This window comes from Phymastichus coffea, unplaced genomic scaffold (assembly GCF_024137745.1).
Source record: "Phymastichus coffea isolate CEN01 unplaced genomic scaffold, Cenicafe_Pcof_1.1 PCOF00034, whole genome shotgun sequence".
NCBI lineage: Eukaryota > Metazoa > Arthropoda > Insecta > Hymenoptera > Eulophidae > Phymastichus > Phymastichus coffea.
In genome coordinates, this window is record NW_026706845.1 from 421336 (window position 1) to 445475 (window position 24140).

Here is a 24140-nt window from a genome sequence, read left to right on the forward strand (position 1 = left end):
AAAAAGGTAACCATTTCATCGCTATGACTACAAAAACAATTCATCACTATGACTAAAGAACAATTGCTCGCTCTTCGAAAAATCAAAACTTATATTAGCCTGTCGGTAAATCGCAAACTTCTTTATCCTATCGGTAACAGTGAGACTACTTTGAATCAAAAAAATTTTTGCAAGTGGTATAAGCTCGTTCAAGATGGCCGAGAAGACACCGACAACGAATATCGCTCTGGACGCCCCAGCACTTCAATAACTAATGAAAGTGTTGAAGAAGTGAAACAAATGGTGTTAAAAAATCGTCGAATCACTATTAGAGAAGTGACTGAAGATGTCGGCATCTCTGTTGGCTCGTGCCATGCAATTTTTTCTGAAGTTTTGGGCATGAAGCGTGTGACAGCAAAATTTGTTCCGGAACTGCTTAATTTTGAATAAAAAGACCGTCGAAGGAGTATCGCTCAAGAGCTGTTAAACAACGTCAGTGACGATCCTGATATCCTCAAAAGAGTCATAATTGGTGACAAATCATGGGTTTATGATTATGACGTCGAAACTAAAGTCTAATCATCCCAATGGAAGACTCCAGAAGAGCCAGGACCGAAAAAAACACGTCAAGTTCGATCAAATGTCAAGGTTTTGCTCACTGTTTTCTTTGATTATCGTGGCGTAGAACATCAAGTATTCTTACCACAAGATCGTATGGTCAATTAGAAGTATTACTTTGAACTTATGCATTGTTTGCAAGAGGCAATACGCAAAAAACGCCCGGAACTTTCGAAAAACAATTCGTGGATTTTGCATCACGATAATGTACCTGCACATTCATCGTTCCTTCTGAAAGATTTTTCGACCGAATCCAACACTACAATCATGCCTCAGTCTCTATATTCACCGGATATGGCCCTCTGCGACTTTTTCCTGTTCTCAAAACTCAAGAAATCCATGAAAGGACGGAGGTTTGGAACGATTGAGAAGATAAAGAAAAAATCGCTGGAAGAACTCAAGGCTATACCAGAAAGTGCTTATCAGAAATGCTTTTGTTTCGTCCTCAAAACGAGTTGAGACCTGTAAAATATAAAACACTTTTCGAAAATTCAAATCAGTTACGTTCATCTTAAAGGTAATATATTTTTTTTTGCCAACTGTAAACTCAATAGCTCATTTAAAATATTTCGGAAATTCTAATTCCAAACACATGTACAGCGCATGTCGCTCAATTACTTTATTACGCTGTGCTCGCCTCGAGCTCCGATTATTTTATGACAACCTTATATAAAAAGGGTCTTTGGGACTATACGCAGTTTTATGCTCCAAAAATGCATCTTATTTTGTCAACGCCCACGAGCTTCCTACTTCCTTCCCTCATACCTCTTTATCCAATGAAAATTCATTTCCCGAAAAATGTATACTATACACCCTGCGAACTATCGTCGCGTCTGCTGCGTCAGACTATAATCAGATTCTCGCAAAACGTTCAGAGAGCAACAGCTTAGCCTTGGCTGTGCTCTTTTATATTTATTCATACTTTATCACAGTCACTTGTATATTACATTTAAAATATTTACTTTCCTTTCATAATTAAATAGAGTTTCAGTCAATACAACTCTATTTATTTTATCGTCTATCTCGCCCGTTCGTCATTAATTTTACATGCGGCTTGCGGAATAACAGAATATTTATTTCGATAAAAAATATTTCCGCTCAACTCAATAGCTTCGAAGATTGGAAAAAATGTTTGTACAAGTGTATTATATCTGAGGGGGATAACTTTGAAGGGGACAATATAAATATTGATGAATAAATAAATATTTTTTAATAAAAATAAAAATTCACGTTACTGTTTGAACACAACTCGTATGACCTTGTCCATTATCTTCAAGGACATTTAAAGTATTTCATTCATGTTTTTTGGCTTCGAACTCCATAGTTGTTGTTCACGAAATAAAAAGTTTTGAATTTCAGATATGAAGAATCTTCCATAATTATAATTTTGTATTAAGTGTCTAAAAAATTTTTTTTCGAAATCATATTTCTCTCTCTATTTAAAAGAGAAAAATTTACATTTAACAGCCCCTTACGTAATTGTTTTTACTTATTTTTTGACATAGTTTTTAATTTTTCATAATTAGTAATAGTAAGATTTAATAATATTTTGCAATTAATAATCGTGTAAACACTAAGTAAAGTTTTCTTAATGAATACTCAATTGATCTTTCTCTGTAAAAATTATTTGAAATCTACAATAAATATTCATTCAGCTTTATTATCAGTACATCATTTTACTATTTTGTACTGTATTGCAATTATTTTATTCTACGGGATTTTCATTTTTCTTTTTTGTTACGGAAGATTCTCATAACACCGTTAAAAAATTATAACAGCAATACGACTTGTTTTATGGTTTGACACAACGAATTTTGATAAAAAAAATTAAAGTATCATCCATACAAAGTAAAATTAGTACAAAAATCGAATGAAGACGATCCTGATAGGCGCCTAGAGTTTTCTGAATTGACCATGAACCGAATAGATACTGATATCTCCACTCCCCCTATCTCTCTTACACTTTTCAAGAAAAGTAAAATCCAGCAGGCGAGTAGGCTTTGAAATACTCATTATTATCCTATAAATATTTTTTGATATGTATTGATCTATATTTATTGATTAATTTCTTCAAAATCACCGTTAAGAATTTACTTTGCCATTGAATTAAAGAAAGTCATGAAATCAACTATATGTTGTAGGCAAGTAGATTTATAATTTGTAAGTTTATAAACAGAGTATAACATTATATACAGGGTATCCCATTTTAACTTTCAGATGAAGATTACTCGGAGATTTCATGGGTATCGGAAAAAATGTTTCAGATGAATATTTCTCAACTTTAAGGGGGCCATATTATGGTGACCTTTTCGTGACCTTGAAGGCCATTTTTAAGGTGTTTTCAAGGTTAAATTCATTTATTTAAATGGCAACCCCTATTTTTGACACCGGATTCGGAAAGAGCGGAAAATTTTACGTCTAAAACAGTATTTCAAAATTTTTTTCATGACCTTGAGAAGGTCGATTTAAAGTCAATTACTTGATAAACTGGCTACGGGTGATTTTTATTAATATTTAAGATATCGGAAAATGACCTCTACAAAATTTGTACATAACAGAGTCGGGCCCCTGAGGGTATCAACAACTTTGACCTTGAACTTTATCTTCAAGATCATTTCAAGGCCAAGGTCTTTTAATATTACTAAACTAATATTATAAAATTACAAATTTTACTGTGGGACTATTTAACCTATTAAGGTAAATTATTGGGTTATTTTATTTGCGTGAAAATTCTTCAAGTCATAATGCTATCACTTAGGTTCTTATTGCATAAAACGATCTTTTTAATTTCTGATTTCGTAATTGGAAAAGTTGGATGGGTAGAAAAAAATAAATGTTGATAGAGATTTTAGAATAAGGTAACTTTATTAAATTTACAGTAATTTTGGTTTCTTAAAAAACTTAAAATTACGATAACGATTTCATTTAACGAATAATGATAATTACACAGCTCCACAAAAAAAAATGAAAGTCGAGTGTCAGAAACCAAACCCACCCTACCCTATGTTTTTCGGGTCGCTGAATACGAATCCGAAGTCCGTTTCACCCCATCAGGTCCTGATTTCCCATAACCTCAAAGTTCAACCCTAAAAACCACTTAAATCGTGATCTATGTAATTCGCAAGCATATTTACCCACATAACAATATAATTAATCAATACACATACCATAAGCCCTCAAACCATAAGATCCTGTGTCGCCGTAACTTCAAAACCCAGGACCCCCGTAACGCCATAACCCCTTAACCCCCATGAACTCGTTTTACAGGCATTCCGGAAAAAAAATTCCGGAAACCAAAACCTACTTACCCTATAGTTTTCGGGTCGCTAAACACGAATCTTGTGCTCGTTTTACCCCATCAGATCAGGATTTCCCATAATCTCAAAAATGAAGCCCACGACCAATTGATCCAAATGTCGGAATCTGAAATCGAATGTCGGGAAGCTGGCGTAAACGAATTGATAGTGAGACAAATCTAGTAATTTTCTACGCGTGTTTGCAATCCAGGGCACCTCCACGTGGTTGACGGTGGGCAACGGAGTTGTTTCGCCATCCGGCAGAGACCCTGGATAACGGCGTCTGAGCCGTCATGGCAAACACACATAGTAAAGTTACGATGCAGGGATTGGAAACCCCAGTATCGGCGGCTGGTCAGGGTGCGAAAGCGGGCCCGCAGGCGTCGTCATCAAGCAATCGCAATTCCAAAAAGGTCGGTGCACCAGCATCGACGAAGACGAAAGTATCGATACATGTTCACGACAATCCCAACAAAGTAAACAATTTCTGTTATGTGTGCGGTCTTTTCGTCGTACCAAGCTGTCGGAAAACCATAACAGATGCTATTCAGAGTTCATACCTCTATTGCTTCGATCGTAATATGTCGAATCAAAATGAAGACTGGGTCCCTCACATTGTATGCACTTATTGTCACAAAATGTTACTTACGTGCCACAGAACTAAGGCCAAATCAAATTCAAAATTCAAATCACCAGTCGTATGGGGCAAACCAGAATCAAGAGATGATTGTTTTTTCTGTTTAACGGAAACCAAGGGATTTAATTCGAAAAATAAATCTAAAATAAAGTATAGGTACCCATCAAATGTTTCGCCTGCTACCTTCCTGGAAACCCCATACTGTCGCCCCATGGAATCAAACAACGTTAGTAAAGAAGCGATGGTAGAACAAGATGAAAATAACGTGAGTACCAGTGGCACTGAAGAAGATGAAGAATCGAACGAAGAATCTAGTTTGAGCGATGACGTCTGTAAAACGACTAAAGTTCCATAACAATTCAGTCAAGATGAGCTAAATGATTTGGGCCGAGAATTGGGTTTATCAAAAGAGGCACATGAACTTTTAGCTTCTAGGTTAAAAGAAAAGAATCTTTTAGAACAAGGTACTAAAATAACGATATACAGAAATCGCGAAAGCGAACTAAGACAGTTTTATACACATGACGAATTTGAACATTTAGTATATTGTAACGATGTCGCTGGTCTTATAAACAGTTTAAAAGCTGATTTTTACAGGCCAAAAGATTGGCGCCTTTTTATCGACTCATCACTTCATAGTTTGAAGGCAGTCCTCCTCCATAATACAAATGTCTTTGCTCCAATACCAATCGCTCATTCCACAGTTCTCAAAGAAAATTACGAAAATGCTCAGAATCTTTTGAACAAAATTAAATATTCGGAGCATGAGTGGCAGATTTGTGGTGACTTAAAAATCATTGGGATTATTTTGGGGATGCAAAGTGGTAATGTAAAATTCCCTTGTTTCCTTTGCCTTTTTGATAGTAGAGCTCGTAATAGTCACTACAAGGTGAAACATTGGCCCGAACGATCGTCGTTAAAACCAGGATCCGTGAATGTTACGAATCAACCGCTTGTACATCCATCGAAAATCATAATACCACCTTTACATTTAAAACTCGGGCTTATGAAACAGTTTGTAAGAGCTCTTGATAAATCAGGAGACTGTTTCAAGTATATTGCACAGAAAATGAACAAACTAAGTGATGCAAAATTGGAGGCAGGTGTATTTGATGGTCCACAAATCCGGAAACTTTTCAACGATTCATTGTTCATAAATCATATGACGAATACAGAGAAAGCTGCATGGACAAGTTTTTACAACGTCTCAACAAATTTCTTCGGAAATATGAAAAGTCCAAATTATAAGGAACTGGTGAGTGATCTTATTCACAATTTTGAAAGTCTAGGCTGCAACATGAGCGTTAAATTACATTTTTTAGATTCTCATATTAATTTCTTTCCAGATAAATTGGGCGACTTTAGTGAAGAGCAAGGAGAAAGATTCCACCAGGATATCAAAGATATGGAAAAAAGATACCAAGGAGTTTGGGGAGTAAATATGATGGCAGATTACGTTTGGAATTTGAAACGAGATGTTCAAGTGGATAGCCAAACTCATAAGCGACGTTCACTTCGTCGATCCTTCGAGAGTAAGCAAGTGAGATATCATAAAAGATCCAAAACAGAATGAAAAACTTTACTTTTATTCTACTTACATTTGTTTTTATTAATTTATATTCATATTTCTATTTGTGAGAGGCAAGGGGAACTCACGAAAATAAAGTACCCCGACTGTGAGAGGCGAGGGGAACTCACGAAAATAAAGCACCCCAAAGGGAACGGAATCCTGCTATGTCCACGTCGTCGTTCCTGGGCTCGGCTGAATGTGGGTATTATATCGAGACACATTAAACACATGAGAAAAGAATATATTTCTCGCTTATCATAAACTAATAAAGTTCCTCACATAATAAGATACAGGACATTAGTTTAGCGTTGGAGACGCAAATATCTGTTGCAACCTCGCGTTGAAGATCTCTGTTGCTGATTAGGCTTGAACGTTTCAGAGTTCTTCGATTTTTGGGTTTGCGGCTCTGGAAAATGATAAAGTTGGGGAGTTTTCAGATTTTGAGCTGATAAATATTACTACACTTCAAAGAGTAGCGCGCATATTTCAACCTCGCAGTGTTTGAGACTCAATTCTTTGTTACAAAGCGAGCTATAAGGTTATACAGTAACCGAGTCACTGAAACTTAATATTCATATTGTCGGGAAATGCCTGTAAAACGAGTTTATGGGCGTCACGGGGTTATGGCATAACGGGGGTATACTGGGCTTATAGGTAACGGCTTTACGGGGTCTAAGGAGTTCAGGGCGTATGGTTTGTGATTCATTCGTGTGTCACGTGGATGAATATTCTTGATAATTACATAGTCACGAGTTATGGGGTTTTGGGGTTGATTTTTGAGGTTATGGAAGGTCCTGATGTGATGGGGTGAAACGGTCCTCGGATTCGTATTCAGCGGCCCCAAAAACATAGGGTAAGTAGGTTTTGGTTTCCGGAATTTTTTTTCCGGAATGCCTGTAAAACGAGTTCATGGGGGTTAAGGGGTTATGGCGTTACGGGGGTCCCGGGTTTTGAGGTTACGGCGACACAGGATCTCAGAGTTTAAGGGCTTATGGTTTGTGTATTGATTAATTATATTGTTCTGTGGGTAAATATGCTTGAGAATTACATAGATCACGATTTTAGTGGTTTTTGGAGTTAAACTTTGAGATTATGGGGAATCAGGACCTGATGGGGTGAAACGGACTTCGGATTCGTGTTCAGCGACCCGAAAAACATAGGGTAGGGTAGGTTTGGTTTCTGACACTCGACTTTCATTTTTTTTTGTGGAGCTATTTAACTAAACAATATTTTCCAAATCGACAAAAAAACTTTCAATTAGAATTAAATGAACTAATAATATTTGAAAAATTTAATTACATAAGATGCTCAAATGGTCCTCCATTGTTCGCCAAGCAAATTTCCAGTCTGCGTCGATAATTATTTATAACATTTTCAAGTATTTCGGGAGTGACTGCTGCACAAGTTCTTCTGATCCTCGCGATCATATCTAATCTAGTCGTAGGCGCGTCTTCGTAAACAACATTTTTACAATAACCCTAGAAATAACTATCTAATGGATTAAAGTCCGGTGACATTGATGGCCAAGGAACTGGCCCAGCACGACCTATCCAACGATTTGGGAATCGATTATTTATAAATCCTCTTACGTTTCTTTCAAAATGAGCTGGAGCACCATCTTGTAGCCACCACATTTGCTGTCGAACATTCAGCTGAATGTTTTCCAAATATCCAGGTAGATCATTTTCCAGAAAGTCGATATATCTATTAGCGTTGACAGTGCCATTAAAAAAATGCGGGCCAACGATCTGTCCATTACAGATTCCGACCCAGACATTAACGTTCCAGCGATGTTGATTAATTACTTCTCGATGCTAATGAGGATTAACAAGAGACCAGTAGTGAGAATTATGTCTATTAAGTGTACCATCACTTTTAAAGGTAGCCTCATCACCAAAACAAACATTCCAAAAAAAATCTGGATCCTCATTTAGTTGATTGAGCACCCATCTACAGAAATCCATTCTGAGTAAATAGTCATTTTCATTCAACTCCTGATGCAGTGTAATATAATATGGGTGGTAACGCACTGATCTTAACATACGATGAGCTGTAGAATGAGGAATTCCGATTTGACGTTCAATTGATCTTGTACTTATATGAAGGTTTAAATGAACCATAGCCAATACGGTAATAAGTCTTCCATCATTACTATTTAAATTTCTTTGTCTACGTCTCTGTCGATGTAGCTCATTTGTACGACAGCGTCTTTCAATATTTCTTATTTGCACATCGCTCGGATGACGCTGGTTGGGAAAACGTTCGGCATACAGCCGAGTAGCAGCAGTATAATAACGACGGCATTCTCCAAGAATCAGTAGTATTTCAACGCATTCATTTGCTGAATAATTTGCCATAGTTTTTCAAAATATCACAAATTCAAAAACTTGCGGAAGTTATATTATTTTAATAATGAGGAACAAAATAGTATTCTAGAAACTAAGACACGCCGAAAGAATCATGCTTCCTAAGAAAGATTGCATGAAGTGCACATAACAATACTAGTCATAGCAAATTTTCTAATAAGGGACTCCACCTCAATTCTTGACAATTGATTGAGTAAAAATTATTATTAACGAAAAGCACTGATAGTGAAAATAAACACGTACCGTCGTAAAGACATTGAACTACGCTCGAGTCAAATTTATAATTTTAAAATATTAGTTTAGTAATATTAATTAATAGCCATAGATCATTATTTTTTGACAATTATTTCATGTTCAATTTTACGTTATTTTGTTACAATTTAAAAATAATAATTTAGTTATTTAGAGCCTAAAAATTATTATTGTTTCCAATCGTGGTAATCCGGTGTCAGAGGTAGGCGTTGCCATAAAAAATATTACTTTGATCTTAAAATAATATTGAAAAATGCATTCAAGAGGAAAATACTCAAGGTCATTGGTTCACGAGTTCATCTTAATATTTACTCGTTCATAAACTTTAAAAGCTTAAAGTAAACGATTTTTAGCGAATTTTCGGTATTTACCCTTGACTTGATCTTCTAAAGGTAATTGTAAAAAGTTTAAAATGTGAGTTTACATTTAAAACTTTTCGCTTTTTTCAAATTCAATGTCAAAAATAGGGGTCCCCATTAAAAAAATACTTCAACATTGAAATGACCTTGTAGATAAAGTTCAAGGTCAAAGTTGTTGATACCTTCAGGGGCTCGACTCTGTTATGTACAAATTTCGTAGAGGTTATTTTCCGATATCTTAAATATTAAAAAAAATAACCCGTAGCCAATTTATCAAGTAATTGACCTTAAATCGACCTTCTCAAAGTCATGAAAAAAATTTTAAAATACCGTTTTGGACGTAAAATTCCCTGCTCTTTCCGAATCCGCTGTCAAAAATAGGGGTTGCCATTTAAAAAAATGAATTTAACATTGAAATGACCTTAAAAATGGCCTTCAAGGTCATGAAAAGGTCACCATAATATGGCCCCCTCAAAGTTAAGAAACATTCATCTGAAATATTTTTTCCGATACCCATGAAATCTCCGAGTAATCTTCATCCGAAAGTTAAAATGGGACACCCTGTATAGTGTATCACTATAGTAAAATTGAAAACATTGTTATATTAATTTTCTCCATGCAAAGATATGAATTATAATTGTAAAAGTAAATTAAGGAAAATTCATATTTATAAACGTATTTCCTGAAAAATAATAATGATATTCCGGTAGTTTCCGGTAGTGATCGTGCCTTGAATTGTACAGTAAGCTACAGAATAATGTGAAATCATTCGTCTATATCAGGCGAGTATATTGATACAGTTGGCAAATAACAATATTATACATGTTTGAAAGTATAGCGGAAAGAATGTCGAATTTCAATGAATACTATGATATTGACTATGCTTATTTTCCAGCTTTGAATAATCTAAAGATTCGCAAAATGAAAATTCAGATTCATTTAACATAAAACAAAATTTTTTTTTAACTTATCATGCATACTATGATTTCGATTACATTTGTCAAAAATTTGATTATTGGTCACACAATAAGATGTTTATTATTGTTACCATATGTCTCAAATAAACATCATAACACTACTCGTCGGGTCCCTCGTTGTGGAAATCAAGACGACCGCATTTCCTTATCTGTCTTGCATGTTACATAGAAAACAATTTTTACATTGTAAATGAAAATTTCAAATTTAACTTCATCTTATAAGATGTTGGAAAACGTTTCCAAATAATGGCACATTATAAATTATTGTTGGATAAATTAAACCGAATACGATTAGTATTCATTTTGCATAGTTGGTGATACTTAAATATATTACTATGGCTCATTACTTTTGAAACCATGTAACGGGGAAGGTTATCTAAAAAATAGGAAATTTATTTAAGAACAAACTCCCACGGTGCAGAGCTAACCGTCGCTCCGATAAACACGTATAATTGTACGTGTATTCGCCTTTATGTCAGATGATTTCGCTTAATTGTCTTCTATCGAACGGAGTTGAACTCACTTTAAGTCACGTGCCTTGTGACACTCGATGAATCTTAGGTGTGGGCGACTTTACGCCTAATCCACTTAATCCCATAGATGTAATCGGATTAAAACCTAAGTCTTTTACAAATCGCTTAAGCTACTGGGAAAATTAAATGACGTAATCAGCGAATAAATTTGACTAACTTTAATTAATAAAAATAACTACAGTCTTTATTGGGCCGAAAGACTAACGCTCGTGAACAGGATTTTACAATGAATACTATTCGGCGAGAGAGAGAGAGAGAGAAAAGATTCGAAATTTACCGCGAACTAACGCTCGGCGCGAATACAAAAAATCGCTATCACGATTGACAAAATACCGAATGTATTTTGTCACGCAATAATGACGGGAGGTGCACCTACCCTGCGGTGCAATTACGGTGATCAGCCATAATTGTTGATGAAATATATCAACTGCCGCTGCCCTCCTATTTATCAGCTGCGCTGCCTCACTCTGCCTTTAATCTACTGCAATACTGCTTCTGCACTGTTACTTGCTGCTGCAATACCGTCGTTGCACTCACGCACGTAATTGTCCCAGAAAATCTTTACTAACGGCGAAACACGGTGCAAAACAATATCGGCGGTAAACTCGCGTAAACAGCTGAGGCGTAACTCTTTAATTTAAATGCTCGCGCGCCTCCTCTCTCTCTTAATTGTTCGTACTAACGCGCTAGTTATCAATTCGCGAACGGATCGATTAATTGAATCGACTACCGTTGCAACCAATATATTCCATTTATATATTTGTTTGTCTTATTATATATCAACTAAGAATTTATAGGGTTTCAAATTTTAAGTGTTTCTAAGCAATATAAGATTTGAATACAAAGTTATATAAATTATCTGATTATTATGAAAAATTATTGCATAAGTAATCGACGTCTTATTGAACAAACAAGTTTGGCATTTCAGATTTGAAAATTAAAAAATGAAATATTCTCAGCAGTTGAATGTCCAATACAGGCCATGTCGAAGACATTGATATTGGATAATTTCATTTCAAAATGTTATGAAAAATTATAAATTACATTTGTGAAAATTTAGAGTATTTTAACGTATAAACATCATTCGCACTAAATCGAGTTTCGTTATTGATTTCCATAACGAGGGGCCCGACGAGTAGTGTTATAACGTTTATTTGAGGTTTATGGTGACAATAATAAATATCTTATTATGTGACCAATAATCATATTTTTGACAAATGTAATCAAAATCATAGTATGCATGATAATTTAAAAAACAATTGTGTCTTATGTTAAATGAATCTGAATTTGCACTTTGCGAATATTTAGATTATTCAAAGCTGGAAAATAAGCATAGTCAATATCATAGTATTCATTGAAATTCGACATTCTTTCCGCTATACTTTCAAACATGTATAATCTTGTTATTTACCAGCTGTATCAATATACTCGCCTGATATAGACGAATGATTTCACATTATTCTGTAGCTTACTATACAATTCAAGGCACGGTCACTACCGGAAACTACCGGAACATCATTATTATTTTTCAGGATATACGTTTATAAATATGAATTTTCCTTAATTTACTTTTACAATTATAATTCATATCTTTGCATGGAGAAAATTAATATATTAATGTTTTCAAGTTTACTATAGTGATACACTATATATAATGTTATACTCTGTTTATATACTTATAAATTATAAATCTACCTGCATATAATATATAGTTGATTTCATGACTTTCTTTAATTTAATGTCAAAGTAAATTCTTACCGCTGATTTAGAATGAATTAATCAATAAATATAGATAACAATACATATCGAAAAATATTTATAGGATAATAATGAGTATTTCAAAGCCTACTCGCCTGCTGGATTTTACTTTTCTTGAAAAGTGTAAGAGAGGTAGGGGGAGTGGAGATTCCATTCGTAGTGTAAGCGTCATAGGTATAATTATTCGCGATTCAATTGAAATCCTGGTCACATAAAATCGAATGAAATAATATAATTATATATGTGTGTATTACGTGTGATATGTGATGTATATGATTTTATTTTTTCTAGACAAGAAATCTAATGAATTCTAATATTCAAATATCAAATACCCGCGAACTTACTTCATGTATTTCGAGTTAGATATTTCGCTGAAAAAAAAAATATAAGCACCTCTAGGATTCTTGGGCCATTTAATTTTGGTAACGTGTACATTGTTTACTTTGAACCATTGATTATCCCGTTTGAGCATGTTGAAATAATTGTTTTTATTCGTATTAATATTCGCATGGAAAATTCCATTTAATAGTTTATAATACTTACCATTTATTTTTATTTTTGATTTTGGCACATCTTTTATCTTGGTGTCTTTAATACCTGAAGCTGGTGTCATGAATTGTATGATTAATAAACTTTTCAGGTGAAAAACATCAACTCTTTTATGCATTTTGGAACATTTTATCTCACATATGCTATCTATTTCTAACTAATTACCTAAATTACTATCAATAATATCTTGTATCGTACTTGTAATAGAAGTATCACATAAATGAAGTTTCAGTACATAGTTATCATTTACTATTGACTCACTTCGTCCACCACAGATGAAACATTTATTGACAATCTTTAGATCATGAGAAAAGAGGGTCTTGAGAAGTCTTCCAAGAATACGAAAGCGTAGTGTTCTATTGGTAATAAATATTTTTTACCAATAAAACCTCTTAATGTTTCTATATCAACAGAACATTTTACTACGAACTGATTAAAACATAATTTTATGATGTCTATATCGACTTTTCTAGTTAGTTTGTATCTAATTTCATCACAATGTAATAGGCTTTGAATACATACGTTCGCGTACAAGAATACGCCATTGTCAATCGGAACTCCCTTTATATATTCCCAATACTGATCACAGATTTTACCTAGTGGGTTATTGTTTTGACAATTTACCAACACATTCAATTTATTATCTCGAATCTTTATAATTTGTTCAATACCACAAACATTATCATTGTCTTTATTAAGTAAAGTATAATGCAACGGTAGTCGATTCGATTAATCGATCCGTTCACGATTCGTATACTCGCGATGTTAGTTCGAACGACTAAGAGAGAGAGAGGGCGCGCGAGGGTTTTAAAATAGACAGTTAAGCCTCAGCTGCTTTTGTGATAGTACCGCCAATTAGTTTGCACAGTTTTTCGCCGTTTTTTTGATACAAAGTTTTTCTGGGATTTTGATACGTGCGTGACTGTAGCGAGGAAACATCACAATAGCAGCATTCGAAGCAGCACCAGCTAAAGCAGCAAATATTTGGAATCGAGTGAGGCAGCGTAGCTAATCCAAGGAGCACCTTTTACATTTTTCTTCAACAATTACGGCTGATCACCGTAATTGCACCGCAGGGTAGGTGCACCTCCCGTCATTATTGCGCGACAAAATACATTCGGTATTTTGTCAATCGTGATAGTGATTTTTTGTATTCGCGCCGAGCGTTAGTTCGCGGTAAATTTCGAATCTTTTCTCTCTCTCTTTCTCTCACCGAATAGTATTCCTTGTAAAATCCTATTTCGCGTGCGTTAGTCTTTCGGCCCATAAAAGACTGTAGTTTTTATTAATTAAACATTATTAATTTTATTCACCATTTACGTCATTTCGTTTCCTAATAGCTTAATGGATTAATAGATCTATATAGGATTAAGTTTTAATCTGATTTCGCCTAGGAGATTAGTCGGATTAATCATTAGGTCACTTACACCTAAGATAGATCGAGTGTCACAAGTCAAGTAACTTAAGGTGAGTTCAACTTGGTTGAAAAGAAGACACCGAAACGAAAGTATCAAACGTAAAGGCGAATACACGTATAACTATATGTGTTTAACGGAGCAGCGGTTAGATCTGCATTGTGGGAGTTTGTTCGCTAATAAATTTTCCATTTTGTTAGATAACCACCCCGTTACAATATATTTTTTTTGTAAATACTTCGGACATTTGAAGCAATTGTTAGCAACTAAATTAATTTCTTAAAAATTGATTCTATTCAACATAGTATCGTTCAAAACCATGCACATATTTCTAGTAGATAATAAACAAACAGTATCATATGGTAATTTTTTTAATAATTCATATAATTCGTTCAGAGTTATAGTGATATCACCGTTAGAAAGATTTAATTTTCTTTTTAAAAGAATTTCATTCTCCAATTTAGTTACGATTCCCAATGGAATTCTGCCTAATATTTCAGAATACAATCTATCGCTCCTCTATCTCATATTAATCGTTAATTCATCAAAACCAAAAAGAGACCATAGATTATATGAATTTATTGCCTTTAAATATTTTGATATTTTATGTTCAGATAATTCTACAAAAACAAAGTCTTCATCGACAGGTAGCAATTGTAATGAGTCACCAAAATAATAATACTTTTTTTCCCAAACCATCCATCATTATCTTTAGATGTGTTAAAAATTCGCACTAACCGTAAATTAATGTACATAAAAAGAACGTCAGACACCATCGATATTTCATCAATTATAATCAAATTTACATCTCTCAGACTTTGTCGTATTTTCTTTAAAGCAGCTGCAGAAAGTTCTTGATACTTAACGATTCCACCTGGTTCAACAGGTAACTATAAAGCTTAATGAATTGTGAATCCATGGACGTTGCAAGCAGCTATTCCAGTTGGCACAAGGATTAATGTTTTCTTTTCACTTTGAAAAGAAAACTTCTTCTTTTATTTTTTTGTTTTCTTTTCATTTTTTTAATTTATTGAATGCAACAATGCTTTTTATTAGATGACTCTTTCCAGTACCACCTGAACCAAAAATAACTAACCTTAACGGCTTTTTTTCATTGTATAATCCGTCTTTGACTTTTGAGAAAACTCTAAATTGATCTGGATTAAATTTATTGATATTATCTGCCAGTTTATCTAAAGTGACATCCAGTTTTTTTGCAGCATCTTCAAATTCTTTCATAGCTTTTTCGGTTTCTATTGGAATATTTTATAAAATTTTATAAAATTCACATTTAAATTTTGGCTTTTGTTTCGATACATCAAACCATCTTGTAAAATCATACAAAGAGAGTTTTCTAATTTTGTAGATCGTACCGGATAGTAATCGTCTGTAAGATTCTCGTAAAAAATGTCTGTAGAAAAAGAAAAAAGTTTTTTAATTTCTTGAAAAAGTTTAATTTTTCGACCACGAATAATATTTGTATTTGACCACCGGAATACAGTGTTATTATCAGTAGCATCAAGTGGATGTCCTAAAAATGTATCAGCAGCTTTAATGGCTTCGCATTCTCTCTGATTTAAAATTCGAAGACCAAACAACCATAGACTACTATACAACGATTTGCTGTTTTTTTCATTTCTGATAAGTCTAATTCATTTGTACTTTTTTTACCTTTCGTACCATACGAACAAACATATCTTGTTAAAAGATAAGACGACTCCCCACTATACTAAACATCCATGTTTCCTTCCCATAATATTAAAAAACTAGGCATATAATCATTTATATTTTGTTCTTGTAGTTTTCTAGGCAAATCATAGAATCTACTTTTATTTCTAAGTTTTTGTTTCTTTGCAATAGCAACATCTACATTTCGTAAAATTGATCCATTTGTTACCGGTCGTGGAAATCCAAAACGACATGCAGTCATATAACCAGTTTTTGTTTTTTTCTTTCATGTATTGTTGGATGTGGGATTTAAGCCAATAACTTTACACAGTTAAGTTTTATTGAAATATAACAGAAGTTTAATATTTGTTGCTTAAGCCAACTCAACGCAAGAACAAGATGTTCGAAGATATGCTGAGCTTTATGAACAAGGACAACTTGCTTGTTTGCCGGCTGAACGATGAGTCCCAAAACTGACTAGTGTTTTCTTCACGTGGGGCCCGCTCGCCCCCTTTTCCGGACGTCCGCTACAGTTTTCGACAGCTCTAGCCCTCTCTTTAGGCCCCGCTGCCGCGCGCATCCCTTCGCTCCGCCTACGCTGATATACTCTCGTTCGCTGTCTCTCTTTTAATTGCCTCAAAAGGCTACTTCTACTCTCTCTCTCTCTCTCTCTCTCTCTCTCTCTCTCTCGCTCGCTTTTCCGTTCGCTTGCCTGATGGACCCACGGTCGGCCTGACAGCCTTCCGTGCCGTATGTTTGGGTGACCTTCAATATTCGGGAACAATGTTCCCTCGCGAGGTCTGACAACACTCGGGGAGCTCCTATGCTCGCCGATGCTGATAAAATTGGGCTTCAAGGCCACGCTACGCCGCATTCAAGGCGCTCGTGCACATTCATGTCGCGCAACGTTAACGCGCGAGAGAGATCGAAGCTTTGTTATGTGACGTATAAAACAAGAGGAAAAATATGCAAATTTGAATCGAGAGACAGCCAACGACGAAGTAGTCGCAAACAAGCAAGTTGATTATTCTTTTCACCCCTTTGACTATCTTATATCTAGATTACATATTATCTATGCACGCATTTCATTCTTATTACCACATGGACATTTCATATACAGTATAACATGAATACAAATTTGTTCTATTACAACTTACACCTATTCCAGAAACAGACATACGCACACGATGATCATAAATCCCGCTGTTACAATGGTCTTAAAAACTATTGAAAAGAAGACGTTCGAGAACAGCTCCGCATTTACGATATTGACGCTTTTTGCTTTTACGCGTATTCCGTCGCAGGCTTCGGATTAAAAAAAAAAAATGAGGTGTATGCAGCGCATCTGCTGACCACGTGTTCCCTGCTGCACTATTTGCCGGGCAAAGGGCCCTAAACCCTTTTTTTTTTGAACTACCGGTCAAAATTGCTGCTGTCGTGCCATTTGCTGGTTTTTTTTTTGGGTTTTCCCCAACGGCTTTATTGCCCGCGCGGGCCTCAAATTCTTTTTCAAAACTACGGCGACTCGAAATTTTGCTGCGTAATTTATGATGGGATATTTAGAGCTTGGAGCGCAAGCTGGTAGAAATATTGCGTTTTCAACACGTATAATAACTATTATTTTTATGTTGCTGATAAGCCAATACTCGTCTATGAAGTTCGGGAGATATACGTTTATCAGGTATACTATAAATAATATTTTTCAAAATAAAATGTTTAACATCTTCATTTGAGGATTTTCCATAAACTAATGCGTCTTTAATCCAGAATATACAATGGAAATGTGGCATTCCTCTGCCTTGATATTCGGTAACATAATAATAATGCTTAACTTTACCTATTGGGTTGACTGAAGATAATATATATGTCAACATGGCTTGAAACCTGTTATGAATACATCAGTAGTATAGCAATGTACTCGTATGTTCCAGCACACCTGCGGGGGGTCTGTAACCCTTTGGCCTCCAGGCTTAACCCTTTCATGTTAATAATAATTGTTAATGTTAACAATTATTATTAACAATATTCGTGGGAGGTCCCTGGTTTAACCCTTTGATTCCCTGGCCTAACCCTTCAATGTTAATTATTATTAGTGTTAATAATTGTATATAATTTTTTGAGGAAGGATTCTAGGGCTCCTAGTCACTAGGGCTCCTAGTCCCTAGGGACCCTATACCTAGTTCTTTCAGTCTAATTAAATTTAAATATATTTTTTTAAAAAGTTATAAATATATATTATTGACAATTTACTTGTTACATTGAAAATGAAACGAGTAGAAAATAGCGACGATTTTTGAAAAAAATGAAGAGACAGACCGGAGAATCGAACCGGAGTCCTCTCGGTTGGCAGGCTAGCGCTCTACCACTAGAACCAATGCCACATGTACCTTAGAGGATGCATATTGTGTATATTAGCTACACACGCATACATTTGGTATAGGGCGTGAGCGTGCGGAGGAGGCGGAGCGCATGCTGTCTATAGTTCTAACTTGAGGATGCGATGCTATAGTAGTAAATGCATGCTCGCTCTCTAGCTCTAACTCAGCGTGGACCACAGCGTGCGGAGGAGGAGGAAAGCGCATGCTGTCTATAGTTCTGGGCGGTTGCAATCACGACGCTCTCAGGAAGCTCGATTATAGTCCGCTTAGCAAAAACATAGATGATGCACATAGTGTACCATCTATGTTTTTGCGAGGCTGGCCAGGTCACTTTGTGCAAAAATCTTTTGTCAAAGCGGCGGCCAGTAATTGTCTTCCTCAACAGAGAACGGAGACTCCTCAAACAAACAAATCGTTGTTTTAGGAGAGGACGTCGAAAACTTCTCTCTTTTGTGTACGGGCATATACAAATGCTGAAGTACAAAATGCGTCACCGATTGCTCTCGACAAGCAACTAAGGCTAGTCGACCCGAAGTGAATGCAATGTGTATTTGAACGGAAACTTGCAATCACAAGTGCGGATGTGTGTACCTTCACGCGGTGGGGCTGAAAACGCTGTCTCTGTAAAGAAACAGTAGGCAAAACACACACCGCTTGCCCCCAGGGCAATAGGCCAACCGGCCAAACAAAAGAAACAACACGGACCATGACAACACGTGGTGAGGTGCGGCCTGTAAACGCCCAAACATTCAACGCGGAGTCTACCACACCCCAAGAGCTCAACTCGAGCCCAGAAGAGCCAAAATCCGGGAGTCACTTGAGGGGAAATCCCTTAGAATTGTGGTACCGCGCGCCCTCTTAGAGGACGGGAGACCGCTCCGGGAGCTAGTTGCAGAGGACCAATGGTCCCGGCAATCCGAATTTAATTCGGGTAGATAAGAAATTACTTCCTATCAACTGGCAATCAGTAGGTGCCACTACTGTGGGTAAAGAGTCGCAGCCGTGATCATAGCAGCCACCCAAAGTTCTTTGCCTCGAGCTCCTGGAGTAAGGCCCGACACCTTTGTGCGAGAGAACAGTCCATTGGGCCGAGTAACTCACGATGACTAGAACGCACTACGGATGCCGAAACCCTTAGGAAAAATATTTCCACAGAAGGGCAGCATCCTTCCTGCTAAGGAATTGCTTAAGCCCTAATAGCTAAAACAACTTTACATTTGAAAGCGAAATTAGTGGCTGTCAGCTCCCATTGAAAGCGAAAACCATGCACTAAACGTCCATCAGATCCAGTGCTGCTAATGGTGAACACAGGCTAAGATGATAGAAAAAGGTGGAAACCCGACATGCTCACTCAAATGCTACTTTGGTTGCAATTCGTCAAACACCTAACCTTGACCTGACCAAACGAAGTTTGATTAATATCAAATACAGCGTGAAAGATAAACACGCTGGTACACTCATAAGTAGTTTTAAGTTATATTATAATCAAATTAGTTCTTAAGCAGTTAACAATAATTTAAGCAGTAATATAAGCAGTAGTATAAAAATAGGATTAAGAAAAGTTACCAATCAAAAATCAATTAAAAATTAAAAATAAGAAAGAATTAGAGATTACAGATTTAAAATTATAGATTTAAATTATTAAATCAAATCAAAAGAAATAAAATCATAATAATTAAATAATCTAATAACAGATTAAAAAGCTAGGAAAATAATTAGCTCAATCAATCAATTGTAAATATAAGAGCTGTAGGAAACTATGGAGAAACCCGACAAGGTAACGAACGAAGCTGAAGTCAACACACACAAACATACTCACTGCTCACACTCGAACGCCACTCGCTTAATTTGAACGCGCACGTTAACGCCAGAACTAAAAATCGAAAGCCACCCTCCAGAATCGCCAGCAGTTATCCCAAAGGAGGAAATATATAACTAGACATTGTGTTGTACCTGGAAAGTGATATGGTCAACAATTCTAGGTATAAAAGGGGGAGGAAACGTAAGCAGGAGGCGACCGTTGAGAAATTAGAGCACTGCTCTAATACTCCGGCGTCAACTCACTTTCCTTCGCAACCAAACAATCTTGACGGTAGCAAAGACGATTGCCCACCAGTTACGAGGTTCAACTTGAACGTACAACAAAACCCTGAACTGGGCCTGAAACTAAGAATCATACAATGGAACCTCAACAAAAGGCAAGTAGCCAACGATGAGCTGGGAAAAATCATGACAGACAGAAATCTTGATATACAGGTGGCACTGGTGCAAGAACCATATCACTGGAATAACGCCATTTCAGGTATGGACAGCATCGCAGCTATTCATGGAGCCAAAAAAGGCGAAAAGATTCAAGCTGCGATACTTTACAATCCGTACAAAGTCACTGCTACCAAGATTTCTAATCTGTGTGACTCCCACTGTGTTTGTGCACAAGTAGTCGGACCCTTTGGTGAGATTTATTTCATAAGCATCTACTGCCAGTTCAGCCACAGCAGGAATCTTGACAAACTAGCTGAGACTCTCAAGCAATTGAAAGGCTAAAGAGTCTTAGTTGGAATGGACGCAAATGCCAAGTCAAAGATCTGGTCTAATACACAGGAAAAGAATGGAACAGTCATTGAAGAATTCATAGACCAATACGGGCTAATTGTGGCCAACAGGAGGGACCCAACTTCCAACGTGCCGAGTACAGGGGGTGAGACGGACATCAATCTAACTTTACATACATCAAATCTGTCAAACCTCTTGGCTAGCTGGGCGGTGAAAGAATGGACCACCAGTGACCACAGGCCCATAGTGATCGAACTGAATTTTGCCTCATAGCCAGCCAGACTCATACGAACCGAAGAAACATTAAAACCAAGGTTCAATATGAGAAAAGCTGATTGTGAGAAATTCGGGAGACTTTATAAATTCGAGAAAGAGAACCTAGAGATTATGCGAAGACCAACTGCGTATCTGTGGAGAAATAGAAAGCGAAAGTCATACTGTCTTTAACTGCGAAGATGTAAGGGAACTAAAAAAGTCATTAATAGAGGCCGTTGAAGAGGAGGGCCATACATGGCCATGCCCGGAAACAGCCCTAGTATCTAGCAGGAAAATCTACAAAGCCTTTGAAGACTTTGCTAGAAAAGTCATAGAGCCCAGGGAAGGAGCACCTATAAGAAAGAGAAAGCTTAGAAAAATAGTTACAAACTATGGTAGAAAGACACCGCCTCTTACAAGGTCCCTAACCAAAGGACCAAGACTCGCACAATAACCTAATTTTTAAACCTACACAAGCATATAAGCTTAAAATTTGAACGATAATTTTGAACATTGAATTTCAGAAATAAACTCTGAAGTTCGACAATTTGAACGCGAATTACCCTATTTAACCTGATATCGGAGTTTTGAATTGAATATGTGGCATGACGGGCATGAATATTGAAAACTGCCTGGGGATTCGCCTTGTCGGCTAGATGAGACCCCGCCCTGACCGAAAAGTCAAAACACCAAATCGAAAGAATAAATACCAGTATCAGCCAGTCATAAAAGCCGCTCTTTTGAAAGCGGAATCCGACGTTGGGATGAAACCGGGAAACAACCTTTTCGAATGACGGATACCCACCAGCATGAGCGGGGATGACCGTAACGCAATGGAAAGACGTGCCTAGGTACGTCGAAACGATGGACCTGTGAGTCGTGGGAGAAATCCCTTAATACAGGAACGCAGGGTAGGATGACCTTCGAACGCAAGCCCAGGAGGGGAGGCTTAGCTGGTTGATCGTCTTAGGAATTTCCTCTGGATGTCCTGGCTGAGTCTCTCTTCTGACATCCCAATTTGGGTTGGCCTCTGCGGGGTAGTCGTACCAGGTCAAGCAAATCTCGTAAGATTTGTATGCTGCGTGCTTCCGACGCGGCAGACGTCGGGGCAACTAGAGTCCCGTCGCGCCCAAACCGAGGGTCAAGCCTTTAGTTCCGCTCTCCTTGAGCGTTGAACCTTGAAAAGATCGGTACTCCTTTCGAGGAGGTCGCCGCCTTAGATTAAAATGGTTCCGACTCGCTGTGTGCGTCAGGGATGTCGTAGCAAACTTGACTTCCGGATCTCCAAAAATGTTTGAAAGCTAAGGAGTGAAAGACAGTGGGCTATGCCAACCTGTTGGTGCCCAGCGAGAAGGGTGATAATGTTTGATTACGCTGTGCCTCCCTCAAATCGAAAAAGTATGACACACACAAACACTAACTGTTTATAGTTCTGGCCTGATGGGGATGCGCTACTATAGTAGTAGTAAATGTGTGCTCTCTCTCTCTCTCTCTCTCTCTCTCTTTCTCTCTCCTACGCTCTAACTCAGCGTGGACCACAGCGCGCGGAGGAGTAGGGGAGCGCATGTGCAGCTATGCTTACTGCTTACCCTTTTATCTTAAGTTAACTATGTCTATCACAAATGTAGATCACAGCTGGTTTGAGGGTGATCAAGCTTCTCCACTACTTTCTGGAATAGAGAAAAAGAGAGCAGCTATGTTTTGTTACCAACCCTCTTTATCTTATACTCATATTGTAGAAAAATATTATCTGTTAATATTACAAGCGTTCGGTAGGATTTTCGACGGTCAGTCTCAAGGCAAACTTCGAGTTGGTCATAGTACATTGTGAAATTGGTTTTTCTGTTTATTTGTGTAAAAAAATTTTTGTTAGTGAAAATGGAAAATATAGTTAATGTCTGTCAGCTTCTAGAAACCATAAGTAATTATTTTTAAAATTAAAAATAATTATATATATGTATAATTTTAATAATTTTTAGTTATAATTTATAGAATACTAATGCTATCCCGCGTGAGCTGCTGTATCGGCTGCTCATTGTCCTTTTAAACAAAGTAAGTTCTTTTTTATATTATTTAATATTTAATATTTAAATATTTATTTATTTATTTTCAGTTGCTCAGGTGTGTAGGCAACACACAACACGTTGCCCAACTCACTCAGATAATTGCGGTCGTTCGTGAAGTAAGTTTATTATAATTATTATTATTTAATTCTATACATGTACTTATACAGATTTTTTATTTTTCAGTGGATCAAAGAATCATTGACTGAAAGGCTGGTCGCGCAACAATTAGCCTATAAAATTGAAAAGACCGTAGAAGATCAAGTGAGGGCCCAGCTATGTCGCCAGAAGTGCGCAGAAATAATGAGAAAAAAACAAGAATTCTTACGATTAGAGCGCAAGAGAAAAGCTGAGCTGACCAAGACTGTGCAGGATAAATTAGCGGACAAAATAAAAAAAAGATTAGTTCCAGTAAAATCATCGTCATCGGCGGCGCCCTCATCTACAACATCATCTTCAGGATCGGAGACGTTGTCCTCGTCGTCTACGTCTGCATCGTCTACGTCTGCGATTTCTGCGTCGTCTATATCTACGACGTCTACGTCTGCGTCATCTACGTCTACGTCTACCACATCTGCGTCTGCAACATCATCGATGCCTTCGCTTGACATTTTGCAACATGATGAGGCAATTGATTTGTCTACTAAGGTAAGAAAACACTTATATTTATTATAAAATTTATATATTTTATGAGTTTATTTTAATCAAAATTAATTAATATTTTTAATATTTTTACAGAGAACTGTGCCGAAGAAGCCACAAATCAAGAGTAGTGAGGCTATTCGCTGTAGAATAATTATGATTCCGACTGAACCGACAACGAGAAAGCCGACTCGACTCCTCAAGGTAGTAGGAACGCATAAGAAGAAAGAAGACAAAATAAAATAAAATAATATTGTTTTTGTAATAATTAA

The 24140-nt window shown here is 36.6% G+C and overlaps 1 protein-coding gene across 2 annotated transcripts in view; it reads right to left on the reverse strand.

Moving 5' to 3' along the window:
* The window catches only part of LOC131663380 (muscle M-line assembly protein unc-89-like), a 418894-nt gene that overhangs the window by 8893 nt on the left and 385861 nt on the right, over positions 1 to 24140 (reverse strand). Inside the window, exon 6 of one of the 2 annotated variants that reach the window (XM_058933756.1) lies at positions 23447 to 23806. The exons of the other annotated variant lie outside the window; for it this stretch is intronic. Within the exon in view, the coding sequence (XP_058789739.1) occupies positions 23487 to 23806 (320 nt within the window). The 3' untranslated portion in view covers positions 23447 to 23486. Of the gene's footprint in view, positions 1 to 23446; positions 23807 to 24140 lie in introns of those variants that run through there. 2 annotated transcript variants of the gene reach the window in all.